Below are 20,620 nucleotides of genomic sequence, written 5' to 3' on the forward strand. Positions count from 1 at the left end.
CTCTGTTTCTTGGTCTGAAACAAAAAATAGGAAATGTCGGCAATTAATAAATCAGAAAAAATGTCAATCATTATGTTTGTCAATTTTAAACCTGAAAATTAAGAAATTTGGTCGATCATAAATACATATTAATTGTTTGGCTAATGCAAAATTTCATTAGTTATTTTTTCTTAAAAATTCTCCCAAAAAATTAGGGAAAAAACACCAAATAAATAAAATTCATACTTTTTTACCGACTGTGAACGATGTTAATTGTTGAGGCACTTTCAAGCTTTTTATAATTTATAAATTTTGGATACATTTAGCATCGCTTGAGTGCTGCTATCTTGTGACATGTTGTATCACAAGATATTTGTGATACTTTTTGTATATTTTTAAATTTTGTATTAAATATGATTTTTTTTTAATTTTTTCTCTTTTCTCCCTCAAGCACGACATTTTAGCAAAAGCTCGGCAAAGAGACATTGCCCTCCTGAACTGTAGGGCAAATTATGCAAATTTCGTGTCCTAATTCTTGTAATTTTTCAAAACAAAAAAAAACTTGATTTTGGGAAAATGATGAGTGATTTAAAAATGTGCATTTAAAAGTGTGAGTATTTCTTGCTGAATACTTGTATCACATAGCTCCCTCAATTTATCACAAAACTATGACATTTTTGCATGAGTTGAAAGTTTAAAGATTCAACTATGTTTGGCTGATAAGAATACTTGGTCAGATGAAGTTTTCGAGTAATGCCATTTGCTAAAAAAAAATTTAACCGGAATTCTAAAAATGTTAGGGGTAACTTGATCCCCCTTTCAACATTTTAAAGAAATCTTAAGCAAAATGTTTACAGCAATTTTACATAAAACCTGTACGTTTGTGTTCTGCAAAAAAAGATACAGGCTTGGGATCAAGTTTCCCCACTCTCCCCTAATTGAGAACAAATCTGAATGTATGTTTCCTTTATATAAAAGTCTTTGAAGAGATTTAACATTTTACAAAATTTCAAAGAATATCGATTGTTGAATATAACTTATGGAAAGAAAATTGATTGCTTTTTTTAATTTTGAATGTAATTTATTGGCTATTTTTCTTATCATTTCATCATTAGTAAATTTAAATTCCATTCGACTCAACCACTGTGCCACCTCTCGGACCCTATCCCGCGATCGTGCCTCGGTGCAAGGCCCCCGCGCGCCGAAGACACGATCTCGATCCGAGGTCCCAGAGGTGCAAACCTACCAGACGGTTCTCCGGCCGAGGCAAAAACTTGTCTCTCTTTCGCTCGATCCATCAGTCGGTGCCTGCACTTTGCCAGACCAACATCTCCCATTCTGTGGTGTTTGCTCCAAGCGAAGATCGGTTTCGCGAGTGCGAGTTTTTTTTCTTTCGTTCGTCGGGTTCGTCTTCTATCAGCGTTCCAGTCTCCCGTGTGATCTTTCCCGTGAGTGTTTTTGGTGATCGGCGATCGATTGTTCAGTTGAAAAACAGTGGGGTTTGGCGGGATTTTTTTTTTCAAGAAATTTTCTATGAGGAAGAGTTGATTTGGGGTTGGTTCCAGGAGGGTTTGCCAAGAAGCTAAAGAAATAACGGATCGAGTAAAGTCCAGACTCACAAAGGATTAAGGGTTCGTGGTCTGACTTTTTTTGCATGACGAAGGGTCGTCGAAGACGTCTCACTAGAGACCGTATAAAAGTGGTTCATAATAGTTATCAAGAAAAAAAAAAAAAAAAAGATTTTGTGGATGTTTGTGTACCCTCAAACGAGTTTGTGTGTGTGTTTTCTACAATAATTGGGTCCAGTGTTCGCCGCAAAGTTGAAGCTAACCTCCCCCCAAGGAAAAACTCACGATTCGAAGAAAAAAGCTTTCCAGGGAGGGTCGCGTTCGTGTCGTGCTGCTTGTTCGGGGTTGCCAAGACCTCCGTGGGACATCAAAAAGTGGATTGAAGAGAACGAAAAAAAAGCACCATTATTGGCTCAGAGGCGAACTTTTTTTGTGTCGTGTTTTGTGCTTTTGCAGTTTGCTCCTCTGGTGTTGTTGTTGTTGCTGCTGGTTTGGTGTTTGAGCTGTGCTGTGCTTGTTTGTGGGGGGGACTTTCTAATGATCACTGACATTAAAGCTGCTGCTGCGGCTGCTGTGATGGTTGCCCTCGGTAACCGGAGCAGCGAGAAAGAAGCGGAAAAAATGGTTCAAACGCGGGGTTGAAAAGTGCGCTGTGGTTTAGTGGATGCTGCGGGCGAACTTTGGTTTGGCACGTCGGGGGAAGATTTTATGGAGAAAAGTGTTATCCATGGAAAATGCAATTTGGAGAATATTGAAACAGATTTTGAGGACGCATTTGGATATTTGGAAAGTTTATAAATAAATTAAGCTTTTAATTGTTTTTAAATCATATTTTAATTCATTTTTAGTAAACAAAATATCAAATTTAAATCAAAATTTTGAAGCAAAAAGTAACACAAAATGAACATTTCCACCGTTATGGTACTGTCAGAAAAAAAAATCCAAAAATCAATTAATCTATGAACATCTGGGCTGTAATCCCAAAAACTGCTCATTTCGATTTAAATGCAAAAATGAACGTTTGGAATAATAATTATTGAAAGAGTTCGCAATTTATAATTATTGAAAGAGTTCGCAATTTTTTTTAAACCAGAAAATAGTTCTCTGAACGTAAAAAATCTGACAAATTGGTTGGTGTTGGATACCTAGGAAAATGGTCTATTTTGTTCGATATTTCTATGAAACTCAAATTTTACAACTCAATCCAGTTGCAAATTTCATTTCAAACTTTTGCCCCCCCCCCCCCTTCTTCGAAATTTCCTTTAAAAAACTTGCCCCCTGAAATACAAATATTTATTAAAACTGAAATTTTCTAGAATTTTTTTCTAAAAATAAATTGTAAAAAACCGAATAGATTGTTTAACGATTATTTATGCATTTGAAATAAAAAAATATTGTTTAAACATTTTAATAATTTTTGAATTTTGGTACCTTAAATCGGTAAAAAGCGTACAAGTTTTGGAAAAAATATGATGATTTTGCTTCAAAAATATGAAAATCAGACTTGAAATTTGATTTTGTTTACTGCCCAACATCGATCTTAACCTGAGCCGAGGGACAAAACCTTTAAAAAAATTTATACCAGCCTAATTAAATTAAAAAAATGAGCAAAATGGAACGTTTTCCAAGGTCTCCGGTAGATCAGACTATTACGATTCGATTTGCTAGGATTTTTTTGCCTTAAGATAAATACTTTTTTGGATGAGAAACCTGCGGAATATTTTAGACTAGATTCAGCTAGATTGAAAAAAATATTTTATGACAAATGGATCAAAATGAACCCTTTCACGAGGTTTTCGGTAGATTAGCAGCATTTTCCGGTTCAAATTGAGTTAGTTTAGCCAATTTATATTGTTTTTATTGATTTACAACACAGTAAAAATGTTGACAGATTTTGTGTCGAATTGAATGTGAAGTAAAAATATGTTAAATAACATCATTTTATGTGTAACTGCACATACTCTACTAATTTGAGGAAAAATGTCACACTACCACAAAATTTGTCAACCTTTCAAAATTATTATTTTTTAATGTGTGTTTAAGAAAACATCGCCTGCTTTGAAGACAAAGTGATTTGAAAAATAAAAACTGGAGAAACAATATATTTTAAAATAGAAGTGTCGAAGTTCTAAAAAAGACTAAAACTTACAAACGATTGTCAAAAACAACTCTTTTTGAGAATACTTTAAGGGGTTACTTAATGTAAGAACTCGTAACCCAACCCATCGTTGGATGTGTAGCTAAATGACCTTTCCAATGAATCCTGAACATTGCATAGCTGGCAACCCTGTCTCAAGTTTTGACCACTTTAGTGATATTTATATACATTTTTGAAGCTGGATCTCACTTATATACATGAAAACTATGTCTGGATCCATCATCTGACCTATCGTTGGTTAGGTAATCAGAAGACCTTTTCAACGAGTCTTGAATTGTAAAGGTCTATGAGAATCTTTCAGTAAGGAGTGAGGAAGGCACAAATTCTAGAGTTTTCTTTGAAAAGGTCCTATAAGCTATTGTTTTTCATATTTTTATAAGACCAAATTAAAAAAGTCTGGAAGTTATTAGTGATTGATCATTAAAAAAAGAAGAGGACATTTTTTTTATAAACTCCACTAAGAAACAATCAAGGTTGGACATCTCATAGTTAAAATTCAAACAATCAAAGATGAAGAAACAAAAAATTATACATTATAATTTTAAATTTGATAAACTTGATAAAACTAACAAACGAAAATTTGTTTTCCCAAGATTATTTCCTTGTTGCCATGAGCACCTCTCTTTGTTTGCGCCAAAGTGCAAAGGGTCAGATTTGAGCATGATGCTTTTCCCATTCAACCACTCTCAGCAAGTTAATCAGCTTACACTATCAACTTGACGAGAAAAACGTATAGAACGAAAAAAAATAAAGAAACATTGCTGCCACACAAAAAGCAAACATAAACATCGGTCGGTTGGTCGGTGCACCACCCACAACTGGGCACCATTACCATCACCATGTCTACCGACTTCTAGAAGCTTGCAATTTCCGAGCTTAAGTTTCCACGATTTTGTTTTCGTTGAATTCTTGGCTCGTTTCAGTACTGACTCAGAACGCAAAGAACAAAGTTAAGCTGCATGCGGTGGGAATTTTAAACATTTTTAAAACGGTCACAAATTGTCGTGGGTGAGCTTTCTGGTCTCAGGATATTTTGACGTTTTGAGCTGAAAGTGCCATCAGTTAAAATAAAAATGTATGACGTGTGTCAAAATGTCATTTGATATTGATCTATTTTCATTGAAACTCTATTGCTGTATTACGTGCGACCAAAAAAAAAAGAAAAAAAAAATCAACGAGAAATCGTAATGTGCCAAGATAGCACAACATCCCCAAAATGACGCATGTCGCACCAACCGAACGTCACACGCCGTTATGCCATTCTGACGGTCGCAAACGGACGTGATTGCCGCGGGGCGGGTGCGATTTTTTGGGGCCACACTGCCGTGACGGAACGTCGATTGTTTGTGCTTGATGCGGTAACCGTGAAGGGTGGCCGGAAATTGGTCGAATTTGTAATTGAAAGTGCCGGCGAAAGGGTCGTCGACTGCTGCCGCTGTTGCACATTTATCGCGGCATCGAAGCTTCTTCTTTCGAAAACGGAAGTGAAAGAGACGTCGACTGGGAAGAGCGTGTTTATTGCGGGATCGGAAATAATACAATGCAATAAAGAGATAAAATTTATTTATTTTTTCCGTGAGATGACGCTGAGCGAAATGTCGTGCTGGTGCAACGTGTCCACCGGGAACAATGGTGGTGAGCTCAGACCCTTTAGAAAGGGTATTAGGGTGAAGGGGATAGATTTTCGTAGAAATGTTTTCGCTAGATTTTGAACAAAAAAATTCACGAATCAAACTATTTTTACTGGATTTTCCTAACAAAACTTTTTGGCATAGTTTTATTTTATAAAAAATAATCTGTTTTTAATTTTTGTATTTTTTTTTATTTTGACGTAACTTTGTCCATCGATTCCTTAGTCCTTCATGTCTTCATTATGATTCCCAGAAAAAATGGCCCCCTGCTCCAGAAGCAGAAAACGTTTTTGTGAATTTGAATCAAGTCCTTTTGTAATGCAAGTCATAATTGAAAAAAAAAATCGTATCAATAGTTTCCAGAATATCATCGCGGGTCGAATGGCTAGGCACTTAAAAAAAATCTTATAATTTTAATTCTATTAAAGGCTTTTCTTTCCCATTGACAGCACCCAAATATGGAGACTTGTTTTGAGAAACAAATGTAGCAAAATGACTTATGTGGACCTAAGTTTCATTAAAAAAATAATGAAAAGTCGATTTACGAAGACATAGAGAATTGGTCATTTGACATTATACCTAGGGTTAGTTATTTTTTTTTTTGATTTCGCGGACAGCATGAAATTCGAGAAATTCCACAATTTCCGTGAAATTCAAAGATGTTCAGAAATTAATGCAGAATAATAACAAATAAAACAAATATATCCACAAAGGTATTAAGTGTGAATATGATTTTTAAATGAAAATTTAATACTTACTTTTTATCAAGAATTCAAACTTGAATATTTGGAAGACAAACCTTGAAATAAAATAGTTACATCATTTAATAAGTGATTAATGCTACCACCTTCAAATTTTATACAAAAGTAGAGAGGTGAGGAACAAGTATGCTAAAAATACAAATTGGCATTGCAATTAAAATGAGTACAATAGATTTTGCAAAGTGTACTTTGTTAATTTAGCGATGTCAATTAAAATTGCCGCTTTTATGCTATATCCACATTTAGAATTTTGGAAGATTCATACTCGGTTTATTTATGATTAAATAATCTTAAAAACAAGCTCTTTTATGGAATATTTTAGTTATTTTGCTTTGCCCCTTGAAATTTCCACAAAATTTGTTGATTTGATTTGATGGTCTCCTTGATAACTGGAAATTTTCATCTTGAAAAATCTCTTGGCTTTGATGATTCATTTATGATTAACACTCTACAACCAAACTCCGCCTTGAGACGGGCTTCGATTTAAAAAATCACCAAACATCCATTTTTGCAATTCCGTCGTGAAACTACTTACTTTTCCTGTCATTCTTGAACGACGAAATAGCCTACTTTTCTATACCAAAAATAACAGAATCGAATAGCAACACTTTTCAAAATAAATGCTGAAAAGTTCTACTTTTCAGCACTCAAATGGGTGCTGAAAAGTTGAACTTTTCAGCACTTGTTTTGAAAAGTAACACTTTTCAACATTTTTTTTTGATTTAAACGATTTATTGACAAAATACATGAAAATTTGACATAAAATTTCACTCAGTGTGTGTTTTTTGGAATTGCAAAAAATGTTGTATGGAACTCGTTGCAAAACTTGTTTTTTTCAGCACTCTTCGTGTTTATCCAACTCGGTGAACCTCGTTGGATAAATGTACGACTCGTGCTGAAAAAATCCTCTTTTTGCAACTTGTTGCATAAACTACTATTTTCAACCAATTTTTGATCATTGAAATGCATTGGAAAGAAGAACTCTTAAAATTTTAGAAAATTTATGGGTTGGAAGTTTTACTTGTTTTATGTGACTTTGCCAATGTTTTTAAAAATCAACTTTAGCTGTGTTTTTACTTACATTTCCTATATTTTAAGTAAACCTTTCGGGTACTATATGGTTTATATTAGCTTTAACTCGCCCCCAAAGAAGTTTTTGGCTACGATTTTGAGAAGTACAAATTCAACAAAATTTAATTTCAAAAAACACAATTTCTTATGCTTGTGATAACTTTTCGTAAGCAATGATTTTGATTAATTAACTTTATATTTTTCTTTAAACGCTTTGTTAAAACTTTAGAGCTTTTGTAAATTTGTTTATCAAAAATAATTGTATTATTACAAATGTTTTTCGGTTTCTATACCATTCTGTTTTGAAAATATTTAACCCAACCAGACGCAAAAAAGCAGGGAAACAAACATTTCACTGAAAAATCGTTAATAAAAAAAGATGCAAATTGTTGCGTTTAATGGTTTAGACAATGGAAAATTTCAATTGAAGTTCTGATACGTTTAAAACAAGAGACAAAGTGACTGGATTTTTTTGTGAGCAATTAAGTAAAAAAATGTTGTTTTTGGGGACACTTGCAAGAAAACAACAATAGTTAAAAGTCAGTTGTCATAAACTCAAATTAAAATAAAATAAAAAAAATTAACTTTCACGATACAAATATAAAAACTCAACAACTTAGATGGTACCTTTCTAAGGTGACACAACTAACAACCCCTTCTCCAATACAAAGGAGGAGAATCCCACCAAGAGCATAAACATAAAAATAAAGCACCCTCACGAACAACAGCAACTGCACGCCAGCCAGACCATCCAGCCAGCGCAGCGCATCTTTCTTTTCTTTCCCATCATCCTTTTTCACAAAACATGTAAAAAAAATCCTCCGTGGTTTGCAGGGAATAAAAACATCACCTTTTCTGCAGTCGCAGCAGCAGCAACGCCAGCAGCAAGGAAAACATAAAATGGCGGTGAAAACAACAGTAATCGTTTTAGTATCGCTATTGATCGGTAAGTAAAAGGAAATTGTTTTTTTTCTCATTTTTTATCTGCGATCTTTCGCTGTGATTCGAGGAAAACGACTAAGGGTGCACCCTGTCTTTCTCTCTGATGGTGAAGGGAAAGCATCAGCTGGAAAACTGGATTTCCATCGGCAAAGTGAACGAGTTTGAAAAGCTTCGAAATCAGCCTAAGCAGCTTTCCAGTGAGCTTGTTATGTAAGGAGTTATGTTTTGACATAATTTGCATGGAGTGAAGGTTTCATGTTTGGGTATTTTTTAGTAAGAGTTATTTTTAATTTAATTAGTACTGCAGTTTTATCTTTTTTGAGTATTTCGTATAAACTTTAAAAGTTTAGTTACATTACGAAAAAATCTTATAACATTAAATCTGGAGTTGTCGTTAATTATAATACAAGAGTCGGAAAAATCTCCAGCCCAGCAGTACGTTCAAATATCAAGAATTCAAGTACCACATCCCTTCTCTAACTTTACTCACCAATGAATCCAACACTTGAGCTAATCTCCTCACTCAAAATCACATCGCTCAGACTTGTGGCGACCGCCCCCGTACATGCCCTCCAACCCCTCCGACTGATGGTTCAAGACAGAACATCATCGCCACCACCACCACCGTTCAACCTAACCTCAAAATGTTCCAGCCAGCACTTGACTTGTTCAACATCCCTTCCCCAGCTCGCGCGCCCGAAAGCCATTTTCACACCAGTCAGCCAGCGTAGTGAAATGTCGGTCGGTAAGGGCACGATTTACCAGAATGTTTGGCCACACTGACACACGTACACGCACACACACACAGACTTACATACATTATAGGAAACCACCACACCGCTTTTAATCGTTCCAGAAGCTCTAGTGAGAAAGCTTCGTGGGGTTTCCTGTCTGCTTTTTCCTGGATGTTCGACTTCTTTGAAAAGAAGAGTTTTGGCGCGAGGAATCTCAAGTGGAGCATAAATTACTATCGCGAACCGGGTGCGTTACGAAGATGCTTCGAGTGGGCTGTGGAAAGGTTCAATCCACATGAACTAGCAAAGACGTTTTTTTAATCTCTGTTCTATTAAAAAAAAAACAAATCTACTTTCTCTGGTCAAAACTTCATAACTTGACTCTGTTGTGCTATCTTGTCATACGTCGCTTTTTGACGTTCCGAGAAAAACGCGTTTTATCGTTTGACCTTGAATAAACAAAAATGAGAGCACGCGATGTAAACAATAACAAACACTTTTTGTTTGGTTGACCATTCCGTGCATTGCCCCGAAGTTTGATTGAATTTGGTTGCTGGAGTCTCGAAATAAAATTAAAAATGTTTACGGTAGTCGAGCTCGTTTCTGTGTCAAACGCGTTCTGACCTGAAATCCCTTTGGCCAATTGTCGCACTTACATCAATTTTCAGGCGGTGTCAAAACAGCACGACCAGATTGAAACTTCTTTCATATGAACAGTGACAAAAATGCACGGAGTTTTTCGGTTTTCGTTGAATATCTTAGGATTGAAATCGAAATTTGGAGATCTGTGAAAGGTCAAGCACGACGGCGACGAGTTGATGACACACTTTTTAGGATAGATTCTCATGTTAATTCAACTATTGCAATGACATATTATTAAGCAAGCTTTTGCTTTGAAACATGGGATATGGTGCCAAATTTGAGCAACTCTGCAAAACAATTGTATTAATCTAAAAACTGCTTCTTTTTCGGCCGATTAGAGAAGCCTTTAATTTATCCTTTGAAAGGTTTTAAGGGTTTAGTTTTTTTCAGAGAAAACGATTTAGAACGTTTATCCCTGAAATATAAATGTAAAGTGGTTTTACTTCAGTTAAAATTACTTTCCTGCAAAAATGGTCAAATGTTTAAAATATTTGAGAATGAGCCCAAATGATATATCGCATGAAATAAATCGGTTGATTGCAGTTCCAATTTTATTGGAATCAAAGTCCAAAGTTAAAAAAAGATGTTTGAAAGAGGGGGTGACATCAATTTTGCTAAAATATTTGTACACCCAGAACTGGGCATCGCCATACGAGAGGATAAACAGCATGGTTCGGTAGTAAAATGGTACTGTAAACGGACGGAGAGGATAAATCCCGAAATTTTTGAGAGTACTTTACTCGTGGGTTCATTTTCCAAAAAGTTCACCCATAAAAAAAGTGTCGATATCGAGACTCGAACCTAAGACCTTCGGTAATTTGAGCCTCGCCTTTGCCGTTTCGGCCACCAAGGTTCGGTGACAACATGGCGGTCATTTGTCGATATAAGCCACTCAATGGGATGAACTGTTTCAATGAACGAATGAACACGATTTGTTGTTGTTGTAAGTGCGAGAGGTCTATACTCTCGCCAAATAGTATTTTCCTCACGTTTCTCTGCGGGAGGACTATCCGCTTGGCCTTTAATTTTGGGTGTACCTTTTTCCAATTCCGTCGTGAAAAAACTTTTTTTTCCTGTCATTCTCGAATAGGGCATCCAATTTTCTCGGGTTTTGAATTTCCCGGGAAACGAGAAAAATATTTTTTGAATTCCCGGGATTTCGGGAAATTTTTGTAACAGTCATAAAATCTACGTTTTCATCAAATTTGTTATGTTTTTCAAGCATAAAATCATAGAATTAGCTCAATACTGTTAATTGGTGATAATCTATACTGCAATCTAAACAAGAGCAGCAGTTTTTAGTTAGTTTTAAAAACATTAAAAAATGTTGTTTTTTGTTCTTTGTTGTGCTTTGGATTTTTAATGAATCATAATGTTTAACCCAATTTGATTAAAAATGTGATAAATTATTAATAATCTACCATTGTTATTAATTTTTTATTTAATTTATGAAATGACTAAAAAAGCTTATGAAAATTCATTGAAACTATAAAAAATAGCAAGACATAATAACAAATAAAGTGAAACCATCCAATGTAGAACTTTAGAAAAGTTTAGAATTTCATGTTTTATATAAAACATATTTTACAAATTATCTTTAAATCACTACCGCTGCCAACTTGGGGAAATCGGGACTGCAGTCTGAATAGGTACAGGATACTTTAGAGCAAGTATTTTGAAAATCAGTGTACTAGTTGCTTTGTTAATTAAAAAAAAATCAGAACATAAGGCAAAAAATATTGGTTTAAACAGCTGTCTTAATTCGTTACTATTGCCTTGGTTTGCTCCAGATGCCGATGATTCATTCATCATTAAACGTACCGTAATCTGGAGCGAATCGGGAATTCAGTCTGAATAGGGACAGCAGTTTTAGAGCACTTAAAGCTTACACATTTGGAAATGGAGGTACACATTTTGTTGTTCTAACCGAAACCAACCAGAAAAATCAAAATATTCGCCCCATGTGTTCCGATTGACCCCAGTTTACGGTAATTATTTAAAAAATAAATAAAATTTAATGGAAAAAATTTAAAGCGCTAAACATTTTGCGGATCAGTAAAATAAAATTTTAGTAATTTTCCCTTGTAAGCCAAATAAATGTTAATATATGCCGAATACAAATTTGCTAATGCTTTAAAATTCCTGTCGATTACTAAGTATTCAATTGATCATCTATTTCCACAACCAAATCTGAGTTTCTAGATCAAAAATGGTTTTTCTTTTCAATTTCGGTAATTCCCGGGACAAAATATTTAAAAAATCCCGGAATTCGTGAATTACCGGTTTAGGGATAATCCCGGAATTCCCGGGATGGACGCACTATTCTCGAACGACGAAATGGCCTACTCTAGCAAAATTAACAGAATGGAAAATTAATACCTTTCAATACTAATGCTGAAAAGTGCTACTTTTCAGCATTGAAATGAGTACTGTTGCAGCACTAGTATCGAAAAGTTACATTTTCCAATATGTTTTTGATTTGAACGGTGAATTCACGTAATACATGAATGATTGACGTAAAATTCCATTCAAATAGCGTTTTCGGGATTGCAAAAAAATGTTGGAAGCAACTAGGGGAACAGCATCTAATTCCAGCGTGCCTCTAATATTGGCAGATCGAAATTAGCAAATTGGATGGAGTTAGGAGCGAGTGCTTAACCTGCCAAACATACGAGAATTTTCCCTAGTTGCAAAACTTGATTTTTTCCGCTCTCGTCGTAATTATCCAATTCGGTAAACCTCGTTTGATAAATGTACGACACGTGCTGAAAAAATCTTCTTTTTGCAAATTGTTGCATAATAGTAGTTTATGCAACAAGATGCAAAAAGAGGATTTTTTCAGCACGAGTCGTACATTTATCCAACGAGGTTGACTGAGTTGGATGAATACGAAGAGTGCTGAAAAAATCAAGTTTTGCAACGAGTTCCATACAACATTTTTTGCAATTCCAAAAAAAAACCCATTGAGTGAAATTTTAACCTTCCTACGGTATTGGGGTCCTTTTCGGCCTTTTTGAAAATTTAATTTGCCATAACTTTTGCTATATACATGCTAAAGCCTTGAAATTTTCTGACATTAAATTTATAGTATAAATACACATTTCACAAAACAAACAAACCTTGGACGACCCCTAGGGGAGCGTCCATAAAAAAAGTTACTTTAAAGGTATTGGGGTCCTTTTCGACCCCAAACTTTAAAAAATCATCAAAAATCCAGTTTTTGACCGATTCCGGTTCTTTTGGTCACAAACGAAAGCTTAGAACGTCCCCTTTCCGAAACCGACCTGGAAAACCGGATTTGGTCACTGTGGCCACCGGGAATCGGCTACAACCGAAAAAGGACCTTTTTTGAGACACCAACTTTGACGACCTGTATCTCCGGCAAATTTCAACCAATCAGGATGCTCCGGGTTGCATTCGACAGGTATTTACCTGTACTTTGACCATAAATATTAATATCAGGGCCAGGTGACCTACCGGTTCCGGAAATCCGGAACATCCGAAAAGTTCATGTTTTACTGTTTTTCACATATATCCCAAGTAACATAGCCAAATCTAATTAGTTTTGATAAAATTTATTATAGCTTTATGAAATGCCAAATTATTTTATAACTGTTTTTAATAAAACTATATTGAGAATTTGAACGATTAGTCTTCAAATCCTCTTCAAACCGTTTTCGAGATAAGCAATATTCATAAGCTTGAGAATGAATTTTAAACCAGTCTTAGTATCATCTTGAAGAACTGTTCAAGTCATGCATTTGATTGGTTTTGAAAAAGCTCTGAATAGTTTTACATAGAATTATTTAGGATAAATTAAAGCCACACTAAGAATAAATAGAACCACTTTATCTTGAAGTTGTCTTGATCAAGATCATTTAATAACATGTAAGTTTTTTAAAAGTCTTATTGAAATACAATTGAATTTAGTTTTAAAACATGTTTTTTCAAGATGTCGGACCGAATGGACGCAGAAAAATGGAGCCAAATTCAGCAGGGTGGCACGTTTAAGAGAAAAGTTGCCAAAGGTGTAAAAAGAATATTAAGTGGAGCTACTGCTCAAGAAAACTGTCAGCTTGTTTCCAAGCCTTCTGCCGATTTACAAATCCCAGAAAGCTCTGGCACGAGTAAGTTAAAGTGTTGAATTTGTTATATAATATTTTAATTTACCTCATTTACAAATAATTTTCATAGGTCCAAAGCGATTACGGAGTAACTCACCGGAAATCGTGATTCTTCCTCAAGACAACTGTTGTCATGAAGAAGATAAAGATGAAGGCCCCTACAGTTCGGATGAAGAAGACGGCGCGGATGTTGAGAACGTCGAAGAACAGAACCAGACGCTCCGAGATCAATTGAGAAATTGGTCATTGAATCATAATATAAAGCAAGACGCTCTGAAAGACTTGCTCGGGATTTTAAACGATCGTATTCCTGACGTACTCCCCAAAGACCCTCGCACCCTTTTGAAAACTCCTCAAAACGTCGTCCTGCAGATAATTGGAGATGGTCAACTCTACTGGCACAACGGCTTGGCGACATGCATCCAGAACCTCTTTGCAAATGTTGACAAATCAATGGACTTGTCCATTATCATCAACATGGACGGTTTGCCGGTGTATAAAAGTTCCCGAGACGAGTTTTGGCCGATCTTATTTAGGATCTACGAACTACCCTCCGTCAAACCCATGGTCATAGGTATCTATCAAGGCCGCGGTAAACCTTCGAACCTTAGTGCGTTCCTGTCCCCATTTGTCGACGAAATGCTGGAGGTCGGCATGAATGGAATCATCGTGAATGGACACAAGATCAGAATAAGCATCCGTTGCTTTGTATTCGATTCTCCGGCAAGGGCTTTCATAAAAGGTAAGACTTGCTTTAATTGATAAATTCCCCAAAGTGATTGAAAAACACAGAATATTTACCAAATCAAAGATTAACTTCCTCCAAGAAACGACGAGGATCCAGATTAAGCAATTCTCCACTCGACTGAATGGACGCATTTTGTACCACACAGAATCATAAAAGAGCACTTTTTCCACGATTTCAGTAATATCTTTCCTTAATTCTACTTCTCTTCTTAATTTTCAAGAATTTCTGAGCTTTTAACATATTTTTTGTTGAATTGATTATATTAAAGTGACGTTTCTTTTCTTTCGAATGTTTACTTCGAAAATAAACAAAGTTTTAGATATAAGGTGTGGGCGAATGTTGTTTGCACAAGTGTAAATAAATCAGACTACTGTAAACAAACAACTCCAAGGCGCCACCAACAAAAGCCTAATCAAGCAAAACATTGTAAATGGGCTCAAGACGACGAGTAATTATGCAGTGCATCCTTCTCCCGTCAGATATTTATTTTTTTTGGCATTTGAAAAAGTCCAACATGCAACCTGACCTTTCAGCGATTTTTCCCTGATATAAAAATATCAAACCAACCTACACTGTTACTGAAAAATGCACTGTGCTTAGTTCATTTCCGCTCATCCCCATACTATTTTTTCAGTTCAACTATTTACTACATACTATTTTTCAATTCAACCATCTACCTTTTTTATCGCTGGTAATCGCTGACGAACTTAAATTTTTTTTTTTTAAAAACGAACTCGGCAAAGTGCGATTTTCAGTTACAGTATTGGAGAAACCCCACATCGAGAAATGTCTGGCCTTGAAACACCCACATAGAAAAATGTCGAGTGTTTGATGCAAATCATGATTATGATTTTCGATACTGGGCACAACATTTGATATTTCAATTTAATCGGATCCAACCAGACTGGTGGCAAGCTTGTCAAAAAGTGAACCTCACTTTTGACAGTCCATATAGGGTGAAAGCTCCATAAACTGGTTGCACAAAATAGGGTATACGGGCCATTTATGAGTAAATCAGAAAATAAGTTTATTTAATATTTAGGTTTGTAATTTGAAATTGTTATTTTTTGTCTAATTAATTTTTTAGTTAAGACCGAGCCGTGCGGTAACGCTTCCGCCTCGTAAATGGGAGTCAAGAACCCGGTGCGGACCAACATAGCTGGTTATCGTTTCCCTTCTGGATTCGATTTCTAAGTAAAGGAAAAGTAGTTTATCGTCACAAGCTGGACATTATCTCTTCGAATATTGACATTTAACACTAAAATATGTTAATAAGTTATCATTAAAAAATGTGAACGATTGACTTTGTCCTCAAAAGGCTGGATAATATTTAATTTTTTCTAGTTATTTATTTTTTGACAAAACATATTCAAAATTATTCACCAAAAACAAAATTTAAAATAATTTTTCACAAAAAAAAACTTTTTTCAATTGCACATTTGCCGGCTCCTTTACCCTATATTTAGCGTCAGAGGGGTAAAGCGACCAAATAGCGGGGTCCACGGTCCAACCAATGTGAGTATCGTGGCCCATACATACAATTTGACAATCTTGCCATCGGGCTGGATCCAACCCAAAATGGTTATGGGCCTCCGGAGATGTTCCGAGGTGGAGCTCTCCCATCTTGACGACTCGACGATTGTCCTCTTCTTCGGTCGGGGACGCCCGGAAGCCGGAGTGCGTTGCGGTTGTTAAAAATAAAAACCGCGTGGTTTTCTTTGTTCACGCAGTGGGAGATGTTTTCTAGAGACTGGTTTGTCTGTGCTACAAAGCAAAAAAAAAGTTGAACTTTCGAATGTTGAAAATTTGGTAGGATGAACATTACCTCATTTTTGAATAATATTTTCTAAAAAATGTGTAAAAATGTAAACTTGATGAATATTCATCAGAAACTGATGACAATTCATCATTTTCTGATGTAATATTTCACATTTTTTCTACACAAAATCTGTTACCATGTCCATCTTTTTTTTCTGTGTACCGTGCCGGAAGTCGAGAAAATGGTGGTAAAGTTCGCCATCCAGAAGCTGAATGGCCGGAACTGATAAACCTGGAATATCCAGATCGAAGCGTTGCTTTCCCGCGGAGACATGTGGTCCGTCATGACGAACGCCATCCCGGTCGGGGACGCCCGGAAGCCGGAGAGTGCGAAGGATCGAAATGGTGGCAGCTGTGGTGGTCGCTTGGTACTGTGCAGTCAGATTTCGCGAGAAAAACAAACAAGCCGGTCGTCACTCACGACCTCGTCGCCACTGTTGCGTTTCCGCAAAAGTAATAGAAATGATAACGAACGAATAAAGACTAACGTTTATTGGTTACTCCTGATCCTCTTGCCGGCGCGAGTGCGGGAGTAGAGTCACAGCACAGGTCGAGTGCATCCGGTTGGATGACAGATCGGCGACCGCTGTCACAATGACATCAATCAGCTGGCAGGCCGGGGCGAAAAAGAGTCGCACCCCAACAAAGAAGTCCGAGTTCCTGGCGCTGGACGAGGCGTGGCGGCGGTTCAACCTGGCGGTCCAAGGCTACCTCGAAGTTCCGTTTCGCTGCTGGTGAAGGAGGTGCTGCGTGGTTCGGAGAACTACAATTCCTGGGCGTTTGCCACGAAGATGGTCCTTATCAAGGAACGAACCTGGCGCGCCGTAGGGGATCTTGTAGAAGGAGAACCGGAAGTGGACGCGGATAGCTCGGAGCAAGCACTGGCAACTATCTGCCTCAGCATGGACCGGAGGATCGGTCTCCTGAGAAAACTGACCGGGATTCGGTTGGTGGGAGCTGAGAAGGTAGAGGAGATCATCTGCCAGTCGACCCAGGAGTATGTGAGCGAGGTCATGGTGACCTGCAACCAGCTGGCGGAAGTCGGCTTCAAGGTCGACGATGATTGGGTGTCGAGTTTGCTGCTGAAAGGCCTGCCCAAGTATTCCGATCGACCGGATCTGTCGCATCTCCGCGTGTTTGGGACCAAGTGCTTGGCGCATGTACCGAAAGAGCGACGACGAAAGTGGGACAAGAAATCGGAACCTTGCATTTTCGTCGGCTACAGCGACAACTCGAAGGCGTACAGGGTCTACAGCCAGAGGACGAAGTCCGTCGTGACAAGCCGAGATGAAGAAATGGAGCTGATCGTGCCAAGTATCGAGGTCGGTCCAGCTACTGAAGAGGAAGCTGAGCTCGAAGAAGGCGAGTCGGACTTTAGCGATTACGAGTCGGTCGAAGGCGATGCCGATTCGCTGGTTGAGGTGGAGGAAGAACCGTTGGTGCTCCCTCCACAACCAGAGGACCCACAAGTGTTGGGAAGGCGCAGTGGTAGGGAGCACGTGCCCCCAGGCAATTATAAAGATTATGTGTGCAGTACACAGCAAATAAAGTAGTAATTCAGCTGCGTGTAAAAGGCCTGGGTGTAAAATAAATTTTGCGTTATTTCATGAAATTCTGTGTAACATTACACCCTAAAATATGTAGCCCATCAGTATGGGAAACCTACTTGACGTGTGTTTCTCTCATATTCCGGAAGTGTCCCCAAGGGGCCACCGGTAACCGGCTCCAAATTGGCCAGAATGGGTCAGCGAACAACAGCATGACCGTAAATTGACATATCTTTCAATTTTATGAAGTTTGATATGTCGGATGATAGGGTTTCTCTCATATTCCGGAAGTGTCCCCAAGGGGCCACCGGTAACCGGTTCCAGATTGACCAGAATGGGTCAGCGAACAACAGCATGACCGTAGATTGATATATCTTTCAATTTCATGAAGTTTGATATGTCGGATGATAGGGTTTCTCTCATATTCCGGAAGTGTCCCCAAGGGGCCACCGGTAACCGGCTCCAGATTGGCCAGAATGGGTCAGCGAACAACGGCATGACCGTAAATTGACATATCTTTCAATTTCATGAAGTTTGATATGTCGGATGATAGGGTTTCTCTCATTTTCCGGAAATGTCCCCAATGGGCCACCGGTAACCGGTTCCAAATTGGCCAGGATGGGTCAGCAAACAACAGCATGAGCGTAGATTGACATATCTTTCAATTTCATGAAGTTTGATATGTCGGATGATAGGGTTTCTCTCATATTCCGGAAGTGTCCCCAAGGGGCCACCGGTAACCGGTTCCAAATTGGCCAGGATGGGTCAGCAAACAACAGCATGAGCGTAGATTGACATATCTTTCAATTTCATGAAGTTTGATATGTCGGATGATAGGGTTTCTCTCATATTCCGGAAGTGTCCCCAAGGGGCCACCGGTAACCGGCTCCAGATTGGCCAGAATGGGTCAGCGAACAACGGCATGACCGTAAATTGACATATCTTTCAATTTCATGAAGTTTGATATGTCGGATGATAGGGTTTCTCTCATATTCCAGAAGTGTCCCCAAGGGGCCACAGGTAACCGGCTCCAGATTGGCCAGAATGGGTCAGCGAACAACGGCATGACCGTAAATTGACACATCTTTCAATTTTATGAAGTTTGATATGTCGGATGATAGGGTTTCTCTCATATTCCGGAAGTGTCCCCAAGGGGCCACCGGTAACCGGTTCCAAATTGGCCAGGATGGCTCAGCGAACAACGGCATTGCCAAATATGGACATATCTTTCAATTTCATGGAGTTTGATGTGCAACATGATAGGTTTTCACCAAAAAAGTCAAGTTGGCCGTTCATCGGGTACCCGGGAACCGGTTCCAGGTTACCGGAAGTGGCCACTAACACTCCAGAGTGGTTCTGGCAATCGTGTATTGTGTTTTAAGTAAGTTTTATGGATCAATTTCAACTATCATGAGAGTATTGGTATCACATATATGTGAAAAACAGGAACACATGAACTTTTCGGATGTTCCGGATTTCCGGAACCGGTAGGTCACCTGGCCCTGATATTAATATTTGTGGTCAAAGTACAGGTAAATACCTGTCGAATGCAACCCGGAGCATCCTGATTGGTTGAAATTTGCCGGAGATACAGGTCGTCAAAGTTGGTGTCTCAAAAGGTCCTTTTAGGTTGTAGCCGATTCCCGGTGGCCACAGTGACCAAATCCGGTTTTCCAGGTCGGTTTCGGAAAGGGGACGTTCTAAGCTTTCGTTTGTGACCAAAAGAACCGGAATCGGTCAAAAACTGGATTTTTGACGATTTTTTAAAGTTTGGGGTCGAAAAGGACCCCAATACCTTATGTGTGATTTTTTTTTAATACCAAGGGAAGGTTAAGTAAAATTTTCATGTATTTTGTTAATAAATCGTTTAAATAAAAAAATGTTGAAAAATGTTACTATTTGAAACAAGTGCTGAAAAGTTCAACTTTTCAGTTTCCATTTCAGTGCTGAAAAGTAGAACTTTTCAGCATTTATTTTGAAAAGTGTTGCTTATTCGATATTTATATTTGCTATAGGCTATTTCGTCGTTCAATAATGACAGGAAAAGTAAGTAGTTTCACGACGGAATTGCAAAAACTACTATTTTGCAATCTTGCTGTGAAACTGTCAACTTTTCCTGTCATTCCTGTCCTACAAAAAAAAGCCTACTTTTAACTATCAGAAATAACAGATTTGAAAATCAATACCTTTTAATACCAGTGCCAAAAAGTCCTACTTTTCAGAACTGAAATTGGTGCTGAAAAGTTGAACTTCTCAATACTTTTATCGAAAAGTAACATTTTTCAATATTGTTTTGTTTTGAACGGTGAATTTACTTAACATATGAATGTTCGACATAAAATTCTATTCAAAAAGCGTTTTTAGGAATTGCCAAACATGTTGTCGTATTTATCCAACTTGTCACTCATCTTGACGGCAAATTACATTCAAGCGGGGAAACAAACCAAATCAAAGGCTTTTTCTGGAATTTCAAAAATAATTATACTTAGCTTTAAAATAGTTTTTACTTTCTTTTGCCTGAACTGCTATTGAAATTTTCGTGATATTAGATGGTATCACTTTGTTCGGTTAAACGCTCTTCACGCGATTCAATAAGGGTGCAACAAAAGAATGACCAAGAAACCTCAGGCAAATGCGTTCAACTTTACAACTTTGCGGGGAAAACTTGCTGCGGTCCTTTTGATGGTACGCTTGATGTGCAGCTCAGGTGAAACACGGAACTTGGCGAGATTTTATCGCACGGGTTAATCGTGGAAACCTCACCGGAATGATTTTTTTATAGGACGATTCACTTTGCAAAACAGGTTGACTGAATAGAAGTAACGATTGCTAAACAAATACATCAAAATAATTTGATTTATTCGTTTTTATCGGAATGTTTTCAACCGGATTTCCAG

At 37.5% G+C, this 20,620-nt stretch overlaps 1 protein-coding gene across 2 annotated transcripts in view; it reads left to right on the forward strand.

Moving 5' to 3' along the window:
* Positions 1-1,275: 1,275 nt before the first annotated feature.
* Positions 1,276-20,620, forward strand: part of LOC6052225 (protein obstructor-E) — a 124,074-nt gene continuing 104,729 nt past the window's right edge. The window contains exons 1-2 of one of the 2 annotated variants that reach the window (XM_038262525.1): positions 1,276-1,427; positions 8,003-8,114. In XM_038262525.1, the coding sequence (XP_038118453.1) occupies positions 8,069-8,114 (46 nt within the window). In that variant the 5' untranslated portion in view covers positions 1,276-1,427; positions 8,003-8,068. The remainder of the gene's footprint in view (positions 1,428-8,002; positions 8,115-20,620) is intronic. The other variant, XM_038262526.1, reaches the window with a different exon arrangement.

The sequence above is a fragment of the Culex quinquefasciatus genome, chromosome 3, assembly GCF_015732765.1.
Source record: "Culex quinquefasciatus strain JHB chromosome 3, VPISU_Cqui_1.0_pri_paternal, whole genome shotgun sequence".
NCBI lineage: Eukaryota > Metazoa > Arthropoda > Insecta > Diptera > Culicidae > Culex > Culex quinquefasciatus.